This window comes from Magallana gigas, chromosome 2 (assembly GCF_963853765.1).
Source record: "Magallana gigas chromosome 2, xbMagGiga1.1, whole genome shotgun sequence".
NCBI classification, from domain to species: domain Eukaryota; kingdom Metazoa; phylum Mollusca; class Bivalvia; order Ostreida; family Ostreidae; genus Magallana; species Magallana gigas.
In genome coordinates, this window is record NC_088854.1 from 27,720,965 (window position 1) to 27,736,999 (window position 16,035).

Sequence of the window (16,035 nt, forward strand, 5' to 3'; positions counted from 1 at the left end):
GACGTCATGTCGCGTCACTGTTCATTGTGACGTGTTTTGATTGTCTTGAACGGAGAGAGAGAGAGAGAGAGAGAGAGAGAGAAAACAGACAGTCAGACACACAGACAGAGAACGCACATCCAACATGTTGCAAATTGTAAAATGTAAAGATCAACGGTATTGAGAATTTTTGTTCAAAATGCATCCAACTGTCAAATGTAGCATTTGCAAAAAAAAAACGTAGATAAATTCATTTATCTTTTAGAACCCAATGAAATATATATCTAAATACGTTTCATGGTTTTTTTTCAGATCCTTCTGAAACTAAAAGAAAGGTTCACAACTATCAAGTTTTTCTGTCCAACACAACTCGACGGCAGGAAGGCTCTCTCTGTATCGATGATACTGGTCCAATTTTCCCCTTGCCCGGAGATGTGAAAAACTGTCCAGCTCTTGCTCGCTTTGTCATATTTCACAGTGCAATTTCTCATGGATCTGCAACCACCATCCATTATTCTCAAATATGCGAAGTAAAGGTGGAAGGTAACCCAGTTTTCTCTTTGAATTTGCAGAGTATATATTTCTGTAAGGCTGATACATGTAAGGCTTATGTATTAATTTAGATGTCGTACTAGCTTTTAAAATTCTTGATCAAAACTTTGAACAGAAGTTTATTAGGGTTTTTTTCTTGGCCTTATTCCGAGTCGTCAGCGAGAAGTGGGAAAAATAAAGTTATCAACTTTTCAATTCCTTTTCTTTCTAAAACACAGGCTGTAAAAGGAGCGGTATGTACGGACAATACTGTGACAAACGCTGTCCAGACAACTGTGGGGGTGACACGTGTACAGCGGACCTGGGAGACTGTTACAGCTGTACTGATGGATGGGTGGGACCAAAGTGTCAGACCCGTAAGGCAAACTCAAGGAAAAAAAGTCTTTGTTCATTCCATAATACATGTTAATTGTTATATCTTGTAATCGCACTGTTGATCTTGTATATAATTATGTAGAGTGTCCTTTCGGGAAATACGGATCAGACTGTAGAGAGAATTGCAGTGGTCACTGTCGAGGAAACATGACATGTGACCCGTTCTCTGGTTTCTGTAGGGAAGACTGTGAGTCAGTAGAAAGGAAACATTGTGCTTCACGTAAGTTAATAAGATTCACATTCGAATATTTTAAATTTTCATTATAAAATTACGAAAAATATGCCTTAGTCAGACCCCCCCCCCCCCCAAACTCAAATAACCGTCGGGACACCCCCCCCCCCCACCCCCCACCCCGGTGAAATTTTGTGGATCCATGCATGCATCGTATTCTATATCTAAATATGATTTTTCTAAAGGACAAAAAACATAACTGTCGAACGGGATTTTTTTAAAATATATTTAATATTTTGAACCACTTGATCCCTGGATGTAATTTATTTTGCAACATAGTACGTACAATTATAACATTACAATACGCAGAAAAAATGAATGGATAAGATGTTTGTAATAGAGCCTACACTGTTTATCCTACGTATTCTCATGTAACAGTGTGTATGCCTGGCTGGTATGGGAAGGATTGTTCCCGGCGTTGTAGCAAGAACTGCTTGAATGCTAGCTGTGATGTTACCCATGGCACATGCCTCTTTGGACGTAAGTGAACTGTGTAGGTATACATACCCAGAACGCTATTATCGATAAACACTCAGCTAACTTTTTTTCGTTTGTGTTCCGTTTACTTGGAATTTGAACAGCATCAAAATATAGTTTTTACTACATGTAATATAGATTATGTAAATATATGTCACACCAAAATTATTGGAATTTTTTATGGAAAATACTAACGTTATTCTTTTATCGATTTACTTTTATCTGCAGATAAAAGTGACCTGTTCGGAGTTTTTGAATGATCAGTTCATGTCTTTTTTTTTGCACTCAATTCTATTTTTTGCACTCAATTCTTCTTTTAATTCAAAGACACACTGTCACTACCACATCATGATGACGGCACCCCGATTGCGGTAGTTGTAGGAGTAACACTGGGCACCCTCTTTGTTATCATCATTGTCATTGGCACGGTTGTCATTGCTAGGTAATACGCATCCATACCCTATTTGCACCATATTGTCCCAGTATGAACAATTTTGGCCAATAATTTTGTTCACTTCATTGATACAGGAGAAGATGCAGACAAGAGGCTGGGGATCAGCAGTCGTCTAATCCCAAAGACGTTATAAACACCAGAGGAGATGTGCATGTACATGTTTATGAAAAACTGAGTTTTGCCAATAATCACATTTGACAAAACCCAAAAATACAGCCTCTGTGGTGGTTTTTTTTTTCAAAATATGTTGAGATTGCGATGACTTACTTTACAATTTATTTTTAAAATTCAGTTACCTCAAACTTTCACAAGAATATTGTTTTAATGATTTTAAACAGGAAATACAATCTGTTTTCAAAAACAAAATTTGAGCATACTGTTCCTTTTATAAAGGATTTTACAGATCCCTCTATTGACATAATTGTTCATAAATTTTATCAGGTACAGGTATATCAAAAGTAAAATTAAGCCTTAAATTTCTATACACACCTATACAACCTTTCCTTCACCACAAATATTTACTTTTATCATATAATTCATGGCATTTATATTCTGTTATAAATAACATTCAAGCCTGCATTGAAAATATTTATACTAGTAGATTGCAATTAATGTATACAAAAAAAAATAATAAAATGATGGACAACAATGAACAAAATTCACAAATTGTAAAAAATGTCCTCATATTTCACATGATCACATGAAGGATGAATTTGACAGAATGACTTGAACAGAAATATTTCTACATTCAACATAGAAACATCTTTTATATCCAATGTGTTGCAACCAGAGTCACCACAACAAAAACAGAGTCTGTGTTAGGTGTAGAGCATCACTACAATCTGCCGTGGTATTTTCTGGCCGGCTTGTTCCTTTAAAACATGACTTAAACTTTTCATAACATGAGGTCTGCCTTTGTCTTTTTCCTGAAGTCAAATTGAAAACATGAGCAACCCTCAAAGACAGACCATGAATATCATAAAATGAACTCCAACTGAATAAAAATACTGACAACAGTTTCCCAGGCTTATCAAAAATAATGCAGCAGGCATAAACAATTTAACATTCATCTATTTCTTTATCTATTTATCATTTATCCTAATGTGTTTATCAATCAATCTCCTCTTTCAAATGAAATCAAGAATAAAGTACATAACTTTATTTTCATATATTAAATCAATCTTTAAAATCTCAAAAAACAATAAATAGTATATGGTATAGCAGCACAAAAAGCACTAAGTTCTGCAACGAAGTTGGCAAACAGGACCTCTGCTATCCTGACATCTACAAAATAAAATGAATAATTATATTAAATATGAAAAAGCATTTATGGGTCAAGTTGCTATATAAAGTGGTAGTGAAAGAAAGTATTCATAATTGTTTCCTGACTTCAATTTGTTGAAATAAATATTATATATTAACTTAAAAAACTTAAATAATGGAAATTTAGTTACCTTCATCATGCTCTTATTTTGATTTCACAAAGAAGTTGGAAGCAGCAGGTGTTGATTTCTGGGACTTGATGCTGGCTTGATGGATGGCTGTTTTCGTGTGCTTTGTAACATCATTCATTCCACCATGGTCTACCCTAAAATCCCTCCAAAATTTTTTTTTGTTACTAATAAAGTTGAACTTATCTATTCTTCTTGTAGATAATGTATTACCTGCCAATCATGTGTATACAATAGAATATACCCTATCAATTTTACGACCTCCTAGCTACCATATAGTCAATAAATATATTCAATTGTACTATATATAAGTTAAACATACATATTGCACGGCAATATACATGGTTGTCATCCATTTACGATCCCGATAGCCATCCCAAAAATTGCGAATCTGCCTACCACTAGATAGAATGTTCTATCGTTAAAATGACAAATGTCCTACGGACCCGGTTTAACGATAGAATTCGTCCCATACACAGGTGCTTGTGGACTGGACCGTGCACTACCCCCCCCCCCCCTCCTTTTTTCTATATTTTTTTCAATTTTTTTTTTTATTTCTTTTATTAATTATCATTTAGCATTTTATAATCACACTCGTTTCCCCTATATATATAAAGATATAGGGGAAACGAGTGTGATTATAAAATGCTACCAAGTCGTGATATTTCTTTTATTTTTCGGCTGGAGACATATATAAGGGGTTGTTAATGATAATTAATAAAAGAAATTAAAAAAAAAATTTGAAAAAAAATATAGAAAAAAAGGGGGGGGGGGTAGTGCACGGTCCAGTCCACAAGCACCTGTGGTCCCATATACTCCCTTCGTAGCGAATAAAAAATTATTGCGTGGACCCTGAGGTCCACGCAGAAAATATATAAGCGAGGTTAAACCGGATGCAATGGGGAAAATTCAGCCTGCGCATGAGCTAGCCTGGTTCCTGTGCGTAATGGGTAGCTCAGGGAACCAGGCTGTACAATCGGCAATCCTCGGCTGATTCCGCTACGCTCCATACAAATGTCGAGTGCGCGAGACATCCGAGTAGTTCCGAGTGGCAATTGTAAACTTGTCGGTAAACAGTACAGAAACAAAGTATTCCTTTTAAAAAATGATTGGCATGTGATATGAACTATCAGTATTATGAAATAAGTTAATGTTATGCCGAAACTACAACATGCATCAAATAGCATAATTTGTAATGTTTTGTTGTTTTCCGAATACACAAGTAACTTAACTTTACTTTTATAGTAGGCGAGGCTAGAGAACTTCCCGATTAAATTTTTTAAGCATTTAAGTATGATTGAATAATTATGTCACTGTATAAAAGTTTAAATCTCAAGAAAAATGCATCATATAAATATGAAGTTTTTACACAACGCTGTCACTGCATAGTTAACAAAGTAGTGCGAATCGTAATGTGTGTACAAATAGTAGAATTCACCGAATGCCTGATACTGTACATGCAAACTTCATTCATAGATAGATCATAATTATTTTAGAAGTATGAATCCTTTAAATTCTGAGATAAAAAGTCAGGGCTGTAGTGTTTGTGGACTCGTTCCCCGTACGGGCTATCTATTAGCCCGTGACGTCACCACGCGGGGAATCTGCACGAGCGAGGATTCTACCGCCTGCAGCCGGCAAGTAAAGACGTAGGACATGTGCTAGACGAGGCGACAGGCAAGTCCAGCGGCAACCCACGGATATCATCAGTGATAGTGACTGAGAAATACTATATTGGCGCCCAACTCGAGGCCCTGGACTTGCCAGTTTTTCGGAGAAATTTTTTTTCCCCGTAGAGTAAGCCTGTATTATTTTTTTAGGGAGTTTGAGTAAATCGCGTTGAGGCCGCAATTTTGGGGGCCCTCGCGTGGTCAGCTTTCCTGTTATTTTTTGTAAACATTAAGCCAGTTTTAGCTTTGTTTGTGCTACTTGTTTGATTTATCATCATGTCATTTGAAGAGGCTCTGTTTGCTTTGGGGTTGGATGAGAGATCGCCCCGATTTATGTCTATGGCTCGGGGTAGGGATGAGTTGTCACGGGATATTAGGCCCGGCTGTGTGTACGGGCCAGATCCCGTAAGTACTGTTAAGCAACCCACATACTTAGGCACTACAGGTCATGTTAGGGTAGGCTATGTTGAGAGAGCACCCCACAGTGATTACATAGGTCCTCCCCATGTTGGGGTCGAGTCTCTTGAAAGATTTGAGAGGGGGAGGGGTGAAACTATAGATCCTGTTTGTTTGTCGGCCAAGGGTTTAAGTTCGCCAGTTGGTGTTGAGGACTTTGTTCCACCTAGTGACTATTTAGGGGTTCTCATGTCACAATGTTCCCATGTGGCCCTTAACCCTGGGGAAGCACCTACTGTCAGGGATACTTCTTTATGCCCACCCGAGCCTCAGGGGCAAACCCCAAATTTGTTGGATTTTGGACCCCTAACTACCCAGGATTCAACCCCCAGTAATCCAATGCCCACCGGGCCTGCACCGTCAGCACGGCCCGGATGCCAGTCCTCAGATAGCCAACCTGTCTATTCACAAGGGGTTACACCAGAGTCTAGGGATGTAGGTCAGGGGCAGAGGTATGATAGACCAGTTCAGGCAGTTGATTTAAAGCCCCAGGTTCCACCCACCCAGAACCCCACTGTCCCAGATGCACTGTCTCAGCTCAGTGGTGGCCATCAAGATGATCGGTATTCACCTGGCCCGTTTGTTATGGGCGGGTGTTTGGATTATCGGCCTAGTAGTTATCCTGTACCAGAACCTGAGGTCCCCTCCCAACCTTGTCATTTTGGGGGTGAAGGAGGGGGGATAATGGCACATACATATGAGCCCCCCACCACTGAAAGACCTTTTAATGTAAGTCACGCGCGGATTCCCGCAGCGTCTCAATGTCCCTCGGATTACGCGCGGATACCCGCAGCGTATATCCATCCCCCGGAATACTCGTGGAGACCAGCAGCAGCCTATGGTTTACCTGGAGATGTGCAGACCCCTGCAGCGCGCTACAACCTCCAAGAGTTTGTTGCACCGCCCACCAGCTACCACAATCCGACAACCTGGAGTAGGCCGAGGTATAAGGATCTGCATTTTGATGGGAGATCCAGCTGGAAGGCATTCCTGCTCAAGTTTGTTAGATTGTCGCGAAGCCAGCGCTGGACAGAGAGTGAGCAACACGACCAGTTCTGCTTCTTCCTGGAAGGAACTGCTAGCGAGTACTACACTCTGTTACTAGAGACCAGCCCTGACTTGTGCTTCGCTGACATCCTGAGGAAGTTCGACAAGCGCTTTGGCTCAGCAGCACCTGATTTGGCCCACCAGCTCAACTTCCAGTCAGCAGTCCAAGACAGTGGTGAGTCCCTGAGGCAGTGGTCAGACCGAGTACTGACGTTGGCTACTCGTGCCTTCCCCCAGCTACCGGATGTTCACACTCAGGCTATACCCCGCCTGTGTTACGGGGCAGAGGACCAGGAGGCAGGCCTATATGCCCTGGATGGCCAGCCCAAGACCGTCGATGAGGCTGTAGACCGGATGCAGTTCTACTGGCATTCCCGACGGGGCAGACCCTCATGCAATGGCTACAATGCAGTGAGGAGTTTGGTTGTAGATGAGGAGTCGAGTAAAAGAGATGGGAAAGCCGAGAGTCAGATACGGGAGTTGAAAAGCCGAGTGCAGCATCTTGAGAAGACCCTAAAGGAAGTTCTCGATTCAGTCCGGCTTGGGATCCCGACGACTTGTTTCTCTAGATGGCAACCTGGCCCAAGGACAGGTCAGTGTTTCAGATGCGGAAAGACTGGACATTTCCGTAAAGAATGTCCTGCTGTCCTTAGACGGAAGGCGGAAGGAAGCGCTGGAGAGGTTGTAGGTCACTCCCTGCGTAGCCGTGGTGCCTGTCAAGGAGTTGCAGATGAAGAGACCAAGACTTGCAGTCAAGCGCCCAGCAGGCAGCTTCGCACTGTGAGCTTACTAACCCATGATGAGGTCAGTTTAAGGAAGCACCCTGCAGATGACTCATGTGTTGTGGACAAGGACGCCCCTTCTCCCAACATAAGGCGCAGGAGGAAGCGTGGTAGGCGTAGGATGCGACACAGGAGACCAAACTTGCTGAAGTCCTTCTCCACAGATCCTGATGTCCCTGAAGAGGAAGTTACTCCAATGGACAGTAATTGTCGGCTGAAAGTGCTGAGCAGCAAGGTGGTTCCTACGGAATCCAAGTGCCCTGAGGCCAAGGGCAAGGATGACATAGTGGGAGACTCTTGGCCCCCAACCCAGGGGGCCGTCTCGGATGATCTGTTTGTCATGGCAGCTCAGACTGCCAGTACAGCCAAGCTGAACATACCAGTAAGCAGTCTTGGGACAGCGGTTGAGGATGTCCATGTTCCTGCAACTAGGAACTTCCTTGCTAGGGAGTCAGTTGGAAGAGGACAGCCTTTAGGAGCAGCACCAAACTTGGAGTATCTCCCTTCTGGTGTCCAGACTAGGGTGATAGACGCACGGGAGATGCCGTCGCCATCTGGATTGTGCAGGGGGTGTCTCGTGGATCAGACGTAGTAGAGCTGCCCTTCCCGGACTGAACCCGTAACCTAAGAACGACTTGGACTGTCCCTGGATTATCCTTGTTGGGTGTAGAGGCCCTTGTCATTTGGACGGGCCCTGCTCTAGTGACTTAGTATCCCGGCTGTTGCTGGGATTGGTGTTACTGCAGGTGGGACTTGGTTCCCTAGAAGTTATCCCGGCTGTTGCTGGGATGGCGTTCCCACGCCCCCTGTTATTCGGTGGTCCCGTTGGTTCCAGACGTGGACCTACTCCCCTCAAGGAAAATGGAGGGGAGTGTAGTGTTTGTGGACTCGTTCCCCGTACGGGCTATCTATTAGCCCGTGACGTCACCACGCGGGGAATCTGCACGAGCGAGGATTCTACCGCCTGCAGCCAGCGAGAGAGGACATGTGCTAGACGAGGCGACAGGCAAGTCCAGCGGCAACCCACGGATATCATCAGTGATAGTAACTGAGAAATACTATAGGGCTATACAGACATGTATACGTAATACAACGTACAAATTTAGTGGTTAAAAGCAGAGGGCTAGAGTCGGTGGAATCTCTGATAATCTTTAGGCTTTCACTTTTTCGTTGGAAACACATACAAATGGTCCACGTATTGTAGTCCTTTTTTAAAGGACAGCAACTTGTATTGCACTATATCTGTCCTAAATTTTCATGTGATTAGTTTCAAATACCTACTTTGTTGCTTTCTTATAATCCCATATTATCAGATTAACTGTTTTTGCAACGAAATCACTGCCACTTTTAACATCACGTTTGAAAATTCGCTGTTTATGGTCGCCATGTTAATGATAAAATCCGAGACTTTCCGAGTGCGATTTCGACAGGTGTAACAAAGAATTTTGACCCGGGTTGAAAATCGACCCGGGGTTCATTTTTCCACGTTGAATATTGAAACCAAAGTTGTTGAATAAAGACCCTAATCCGTTGAAAATTGACCCGCAACGTGGAATTTTGATCATGAAACCGGTTCAAAATTAAACAGCAAAGAAAGCACAAATTAACGAATCAATGTTTATAACTTGAGTTTATTTAATTAAAAATTATCAGATTTTACATATTTATTCTGTAGATTTACATGTTTACATCATTCAACTAGGGGGGGGGGGTGTTAAAAATGATTATTTTTTTGAATTTACAATTAATCCCTTAAGATATTTAATAACTGTTTTATTCATAATAAACTTTTCACATATAATTGCTGTTTTGTGTGATATCTATATATTTTAAAAAGAATATGTTTTTAAAAAATATCTGTATACATGGTTACACGGTAAACTATTCAATTCAGAAAGAAACCTCCTTTTTTTAAATTCACTGGAGAAGTGTACACATTATAAATAATTTAAAAAGTTACAATACGTCATATTGTTTAATTTTGGTTTTACATTCACCCAATAAATTGAAATTCTGATATTGTTCATTGTATATTTTCTGGGTGGGTGAAAATACAAAATAAACAGTATATCATGTTGAGATTTTTGTGTTTGCACCCACTCAGTTTGTTAAATTTTGTATTCACACCCATCTAGCCAATAACAGTTTACAAAATGATGATACGCTAACATGTACTCTTTCGTGAACAATGCTGTAGTAACTATATATCTTGGAAGCCGATATTTGATTTTGTTATACTTTCATGTTAAATACTGAAATCTGATTGGTTAAGACCCAGTTAATAATATTTACTATTACCCTCAGCGTTAGCAACGCACTTGGCAACGGGTAACATTAAAAAATGTTACATGCGCGAAAATTATGCGCGTACGGTTCGCTGTAGAATTCACGTTATTCCTATATAAAAGCAGTAAAATTTTCTTAAAATTTTTAAAAAAGACATTCAGTATAACAAAATAAATAGTGCCTGTTTGGGAGGATAACAGTTGAAATTGACACCCCTCGAAAACCATTGTTAACCTCCGCTTCGCGTCGGTTGACAATGGTTTTCTCGGGGTGTCAATTTTAACTGTTACCCTCCCAAACAGGCACTATTTATATAGTAAGACATATTGTTGATAGACATGTTCACTCACACCTACATTAACAAACCTATCACCTTCATTTATAATTGCAAATAAACAAACCTAAGAATGAGATTTTCATGATCCAGGCCATTTGAAAAGAACAGTAAATAAAAGGGAACTATAGAATAAGTAAATATACATGTAAAATACTTGAATAGGTTCAAAAAGTGTAACTTAAGAGAATCAAAAACGCCTTGGAGCTCCAATATAACTAAAAACATCGGAAGCAATTTTACAATTTAATTATATGAAAAATCAGAACTACCATAAAGTATATAGATCATATGAAAAGGTACACTAATGCCAATAAGTTGTAAAAAGGTTCGTCTCTTTGTTGAGTGTATCTTGGACATCCAGGGGGGAAAATCATCACACTTTCCTTCAGATTCAGACCCACAGTATAAACATCGACTTTCATCAATTAAAAAAACCCTAGATAAGTAAGCTTTACTAGCTTTATTCCGTAATTGACGTAAAATAATGCATGTATTTCCTTTTTCCTTAACTGGAGTGTTTTTAAGCTCTGGGTATATTTTGTTTTTTTAAGTTTTGACTTTAAGATAGATAAAGTTGATGAAATTTTCTTTTCTGCATGAAGATTATTCCATAATTTACATGTAGACGGAACAAAGCTATTGTAATCAAAGTACTGAAAGTACTGAAAAGCGCTTACCTAGCTTGGTTCTAGAGAAAATTTACTTTGTGCAAGCTTAGTTAGAAATGAGACTTATTGACATAATGTTAAATAATATTAATTGAAAGTATCCAATGCCAGAAGGGTCAACATGGCGTTGAAGTTGTACTCATCCTTATTTAATTTAATTTGGTTATGAAATTTTGGTCGAAATTACGTTTCTTTTAAATATACGTGTGTATTATGATTTATCACATACACTAAAGTTAATTTAAATCAAAGATGAACACGACTTGTAAATGGGCACTTGCCTGAATCATGATATATAAAAACCTTTGATTTTGTTACACTTTATTTCACATCTGTACCCTGTGTGCGACGTGTTAAATACGTTTGTTTGTCTAATGTTTGCACTTGTATTGTCGTTATACGCGTGCATTTTCTTTACAAATGTATTGCATTGACCATTATAATTGATGTTCTGAATCTTCTTCTGCATATGTACTGCATTTATCTTGTAAGTTGTAGCGTCTAAGTAACAAATGTAAGCGACGTAAAATATACGTCCACACAGATGAGATCTACCATGCAAACTTATTTAGTGTTTAGTCAGTTCCGTCCACACTTCATTTCATATCTACACATAATAAGAACACCCTTTAATTGCATTGCAGCGCACCGAGCAGGCTGACGCCAGGTTTATTTTTCAAACACATAAACAAGCCATTGGACAAGTCATTAATATTGAGTAACAAAAAATTACAATATGTGCATCCATAACACTTTGGTATAACATGATTTAAGCCTCCTCCGCCGCCCAGGAAAAACCATAGATAAAAAACAACCAGATGTTTTGAAAATACTATGGAAACCTGTGTATCCGCGGCCAAATGCGGAGTCAGCAAACATGCGAGTGGCGGAACCTCACTCTTTGAATAATTTATAGAAATAGGAAATATAAAATACACCTATGTATATAAATATATATATAGTTAAAAAAAACAAAACAAAAAACACGACTTGCTCGGGACGGCGTGCGCTAGAAAGTGAACCTTACTGACAACCCATGAATCAATTCGAACACGTACACTCAATACTGAAATTTCATTGGCTAAATACTCCATAACAAGGTAAACTTAGTAACCCCACACTTTCGTAATTGTTTACATGTCGTCAGGACAATTATTTTTCGCTATACTTCGTAACGCGAAAAAATTTTAGTCCACACTTCATTTCATATCTACACATAATAAGAACACCCTTTAATTGCATTGCAGCGCACCGAGCAGGCTGATCCTAGACATTACCAAAGAAAGGGAGAGAAAAGAAGAGAACAAAAAAATAATAATCATAATAACAATTGTTTTGACACATATAACCTTTTTTCTACAGAATCCTTCACATAAACATTTTTGCTAGACACCGATTTCCATCGCCCGTGTCTTTGTAAACACCTTTCATTGACACTAGCATTTGCAGCAGCAGTTGCCCCTCCTGATCTAAGGGAGTGTAGACCGATATTTAAATCCGGAGCTACAGTTTTTAAAAGATTAACAATATTTTGCTTTGCTGCAGTATAACTAAGCTTTTTATTTTTTGTCACTAATTTGGAAATACCATTGCTTCTTAAAGCGGGTTTAAAAATAAAATGATCAGAACACATATCAATTCCCGCCTCCTTTGTATAACGTAAAAACATGTCATATGGGCAAGCACTAGTAAAACCTTTTGCGATGAGTACTTCGTTTCCATCTCTGTATTGATCGTTTTTGCATTTTTCAATAAAAATTTTTAAATAATTTTGTTCAACAATGACATCTTTACATTTCAAAGAACTTAGTTCGTCAAATCTTAAAAAACCTGCAAAACCTATCAAAATCATAGCTAAATTTCTAAGCATAAGAACATCCGTAGTATCTGTATGCGAATCGCACAGTGTCTGTAGCATCTGACGGTCGACGGGATCCTTTCTGCGCACTGGTCTACCCGTTAATCGTTTAGCCGACTCTTGTAGTGATTTCACAAAGGAATTATCTGTGGGATCTGGATAACCACTGATTTCATGCATCCATTTTATTGAATAAATTGTAGTGTTTACTGTAGAATACGAAGCACCAGAATCTAACAGATAAGTAATATATAAAGCAACATGAATTGGCTGTGCTGGAATCTCACTGTGTCCGTGGTCATTTATGAACTTCTTCCATCGTTGAAAACCATGTTTGTAGGTCTTGTTGGTACTGTCACTCTTTGATGATAAAAGGTACCCACACATGTGCTCGCTGAAAGTCCCCAGTTTGCTGTCCAATGAAACGCCGCTATCGGTAACTGCTTTGTTTATATGTGACTGTACTCCTAGTCCTGGAAAAAATTAGTCATCACCAAAATGAAATATCTTAATATTATGAACATGTATTTATTTCTAAAAACTGTATTCTCAATACCAACATCTTAAACTTCAGTGGAAATTTTGCAAAAACTGATTTATTACTCTTGCCATGCGTTATCAATTTTTTGTCAGGTAGATAATAACAAAATTTTACAAAACTTTTATAACAGTTTTCCTCAAATATCAAAGGCCAATATGAGGACGACTTCCATTCCGGAATAATCAATGTACCTGTGGCCCTCTCTGCTATCATTTTGTTAATAACTCTTGGTATATAACTGGGCGGAGGAACTAACCAGTTATTTTCACTTACCCGTATCGACTGCCTCTGTACCAGGACACCAATATTTAGAATTAAACCTTTCACACTTTTTATTGTAATGTGTAGCAAATCTATCGACAGTATGCATACCCCATAGTTTTTCGTAACTGTTAAAAACATCATCGTGTACTGACCAATCGTCCATGTCCGTTTTGTTTTCATTTCTGGGCTTCCATACATTAATTACTTGAGTGCTGTTTTCGGTGCAAGTTTCAAATATCTGGCTTGCAATGATTTGCAAATATGGTTTTTTGCTTCCAACTTGCATGATTTTTGCAACGTTTTTACTGTCTGATATAACATTTAAATTTGAATTTTTTATAATACTGACTTTACTTTTCATGACCCTGTTAACAGTTTCTAATTCTCTCCATGTTGAGCTCTGCATCGCTTCTTCTGCTGTCCAATTTCCTACTACACTCCCCATAAAAACATTTTCATTGTTATCATTGATACATTCAAAATAACCACCAAAGCCTACATCCGAGGCGTCACAATATAAGAATAAGCTGCATACATCTGATGCACTTACAAAATCAATGGAACAACCGTTTCCATTCAAAATTGAAACACTTTTTCGCCAAAATTCAATTTCTCTCAAAGCATTTGCTGTTATTTTTACCTGAGCTTCCCAGCTAGCCTTGCTTGATATGCAGTAATACAAAAATCTTGTTTTCATTCTAACAATATCACCAAAAACAACTTTCATGGAAACAATTTGACCAACAATTTTTGCTAAAAATTTTGCACGAAAATACAATACATTTTTCTGTACCTCACCATGTATAGTATCTAAACACAAATTTAGACGATAAATTCTGTCGTTGCTGATGTGAACTTGACCTTTCTCTGTATTCCAATGCAAACCTAATCAATCACAGTTTTGACTTGGAATCCAATTACATTTGTCGTCTGTAAACAAGAAACCCAAATTTTGAAAAAGCATTTTTATTGAATAACTTACGTTTGATGTCACTTCGAAACTGCTGCCTGCAGCTATACCGTCGTCTAAAAATGTTATAATTTTTATTCCTTCTGATCTTAAATGCCTCACCGGTTCTCTAAGAACTTTTGAAAAAATGTACCCTGCTGTGGAAATGCCAAATGGTAAAACATTGTATACGAAATATGAAATTTTGCCATTTTCTTCCCATGAGAAACCTAAATATTGTCGGTGTTCCTCGTAAATTTCTATATGGTGATAGGCTGATTTTAAGTCAAAAGTAAACATAAAGTCTCCCATTTTAAGCATTTCTTTTGCAGTGACAGCATCTTCGTATTTAAACTTAAACTTGTGCAAATGAGGATTCACGTGCCTGCAATCCAGTACCAACCTTCGCTTACCGTTTCTATTTTTGGCCACCGTCAAAGGATTTACAACTGTAGGTTTTTCCCTTACCCGTGACACACATCCCTTTTCTATCAAATTCCTTATCTCACCTGTGACGAATTCTGATTCATCTCTCGCTGACCTATTGTTGTTTAATTCAATAGAGGAAGGATTTGTTTTGAATGGAATTTTATATCCTGACTTTATAATATCTAATATTGTTTTACCTGTCCCAATTTTCTCCCATTCGCTGTAACGTGATCTTAAACGACCAACTGGAGATATGATACTACTTATATCATTAAAAAGCGCCAAATTTGAAATAGGCAAAATTTTTTCTAAATTTTCACTTATCTTGTTTGCTTTGTCATCTTTCTTCGTACAATCCCGACTCCAATGTCCCTTAGCTCCGCAGTCAAAACATCTGCCGGGTTTTCCACTGCTCGTTGATCTTTCATCTGTCTCCATACGGGAGACGGTCGCTGGTTTCTTCTGATAGGGTTCGAATCTCTGACGTTTTCTCCCGTTGAAAACTTTCCGCTCGGCTCTCATCTGTGCTCTGTACATCTTCTTCTCATCGTCCGAATCGTCTGCTATGGGGTTGGCCTGATACTCCTGGACTACTTTCCAACCAAGCTGAGACGAATCTGCCAACTTAATCACTTTCTGGCGATTTTTAACCATTTCAATACCTTCAGCGATACTGCTCTTTGCCGACTCCACTCCATCGTCACTCCCGCAGTTTAAATGTTCCCTGGCCTCCTTTAACTTCGTGAGCACTCGGGCTTCATGCTTATACTGATTCTCGTTTCCTTTTTTACGAAACACATAATGTTCATTCAAATTGTCCTCAATTTTGCATATTTGAGACGCAGAAATTTGTTGAATATTTTGTTGAAAAACTGACAAACGACTGTCCATCATATTTTGCAAACTACTTAACAATTCGGACTGCTGACGTGAAACAACTCTGTTTACTTCTTCTGAAATTGAGCTTTGTATTTGTCTGGCGTCCATGACGAAAAACACGACTTGCTCGGGACGGCGTGCGCTAGAAAGTGAACCTTACTGACAACCCATGAATCAATTCGAACACGTACACTCAATACTGAAATTTCATTGGCTAAATACTCCATAACAAGGTAAACTTAGTAACCCCACACTTTCGTAATTGTTTACATGTCGTCAGGACAATTATTTTTCGCTATACTTCGTAACGCGAAAAAATTTTATTATATACATGTATATGCTGTGAGGA

At 38.9% G+C, this 16,035-nt stretch overlaps 1 protein-coding gene across 3 annotated transcripts; it reads right to left on the bottom strand.

Annotated features, from left to right (window-relative positions):
- Positions 1-11,443: 11,443 nt before the first annotated feature.
- LOC117688852 (integrase/recombinase xerD homolog) lies at positions 11,444-16,013 on the bottom strand. Of its 3 annotated transcripts, XM_066075934.1 has the most exons (3): positions 15,721-16,013; positions 14,412-15,589; positions 11,444-13,097 (listed from the first exon to the last, which is right to left on the bottom strand). In XM_066075934.1, the coding sequence occupies exons 2-3, from the start codon at positions 15,459-15,461 to the stop codon at positions 13,092-13,094; spliced, it is 1,056 nt and encodes a 351-aa protein (XP_065932006.1). In that variant the 5' UTR covers positions 15,462-15,589; positions 15,721-16,013; the 3' UTR covers positions 11,444-13,091. The 3 variants fall into 3 exon arrangements, with proteins under 3 accessions (XP_065932006.1, XP_065932005.1, XP_034323420.2); XM_066075933.1 differs by having other exon boundaries at positions 14,412-16,013; XM_034467529.2 differs by lacking the exons at positions 14,412-15,589; positions 15,721-16,013 and adding an exon at positions 13,784-14,356 and having other exon boundaries at positions 11,445-13,097.
- Between the last annotated feature and the right edge of the window lie 22 nt (positions 16,014-16,035).

Coding starts and splice junctions, on each gene's coding strand:
- LOC117688852 (XM_066075933.1), bottom strand. CDS start 15,794: ATGGACGCCAGACAAATACAAAGCTCAATTTCAGAAGAAGTAAACAGA.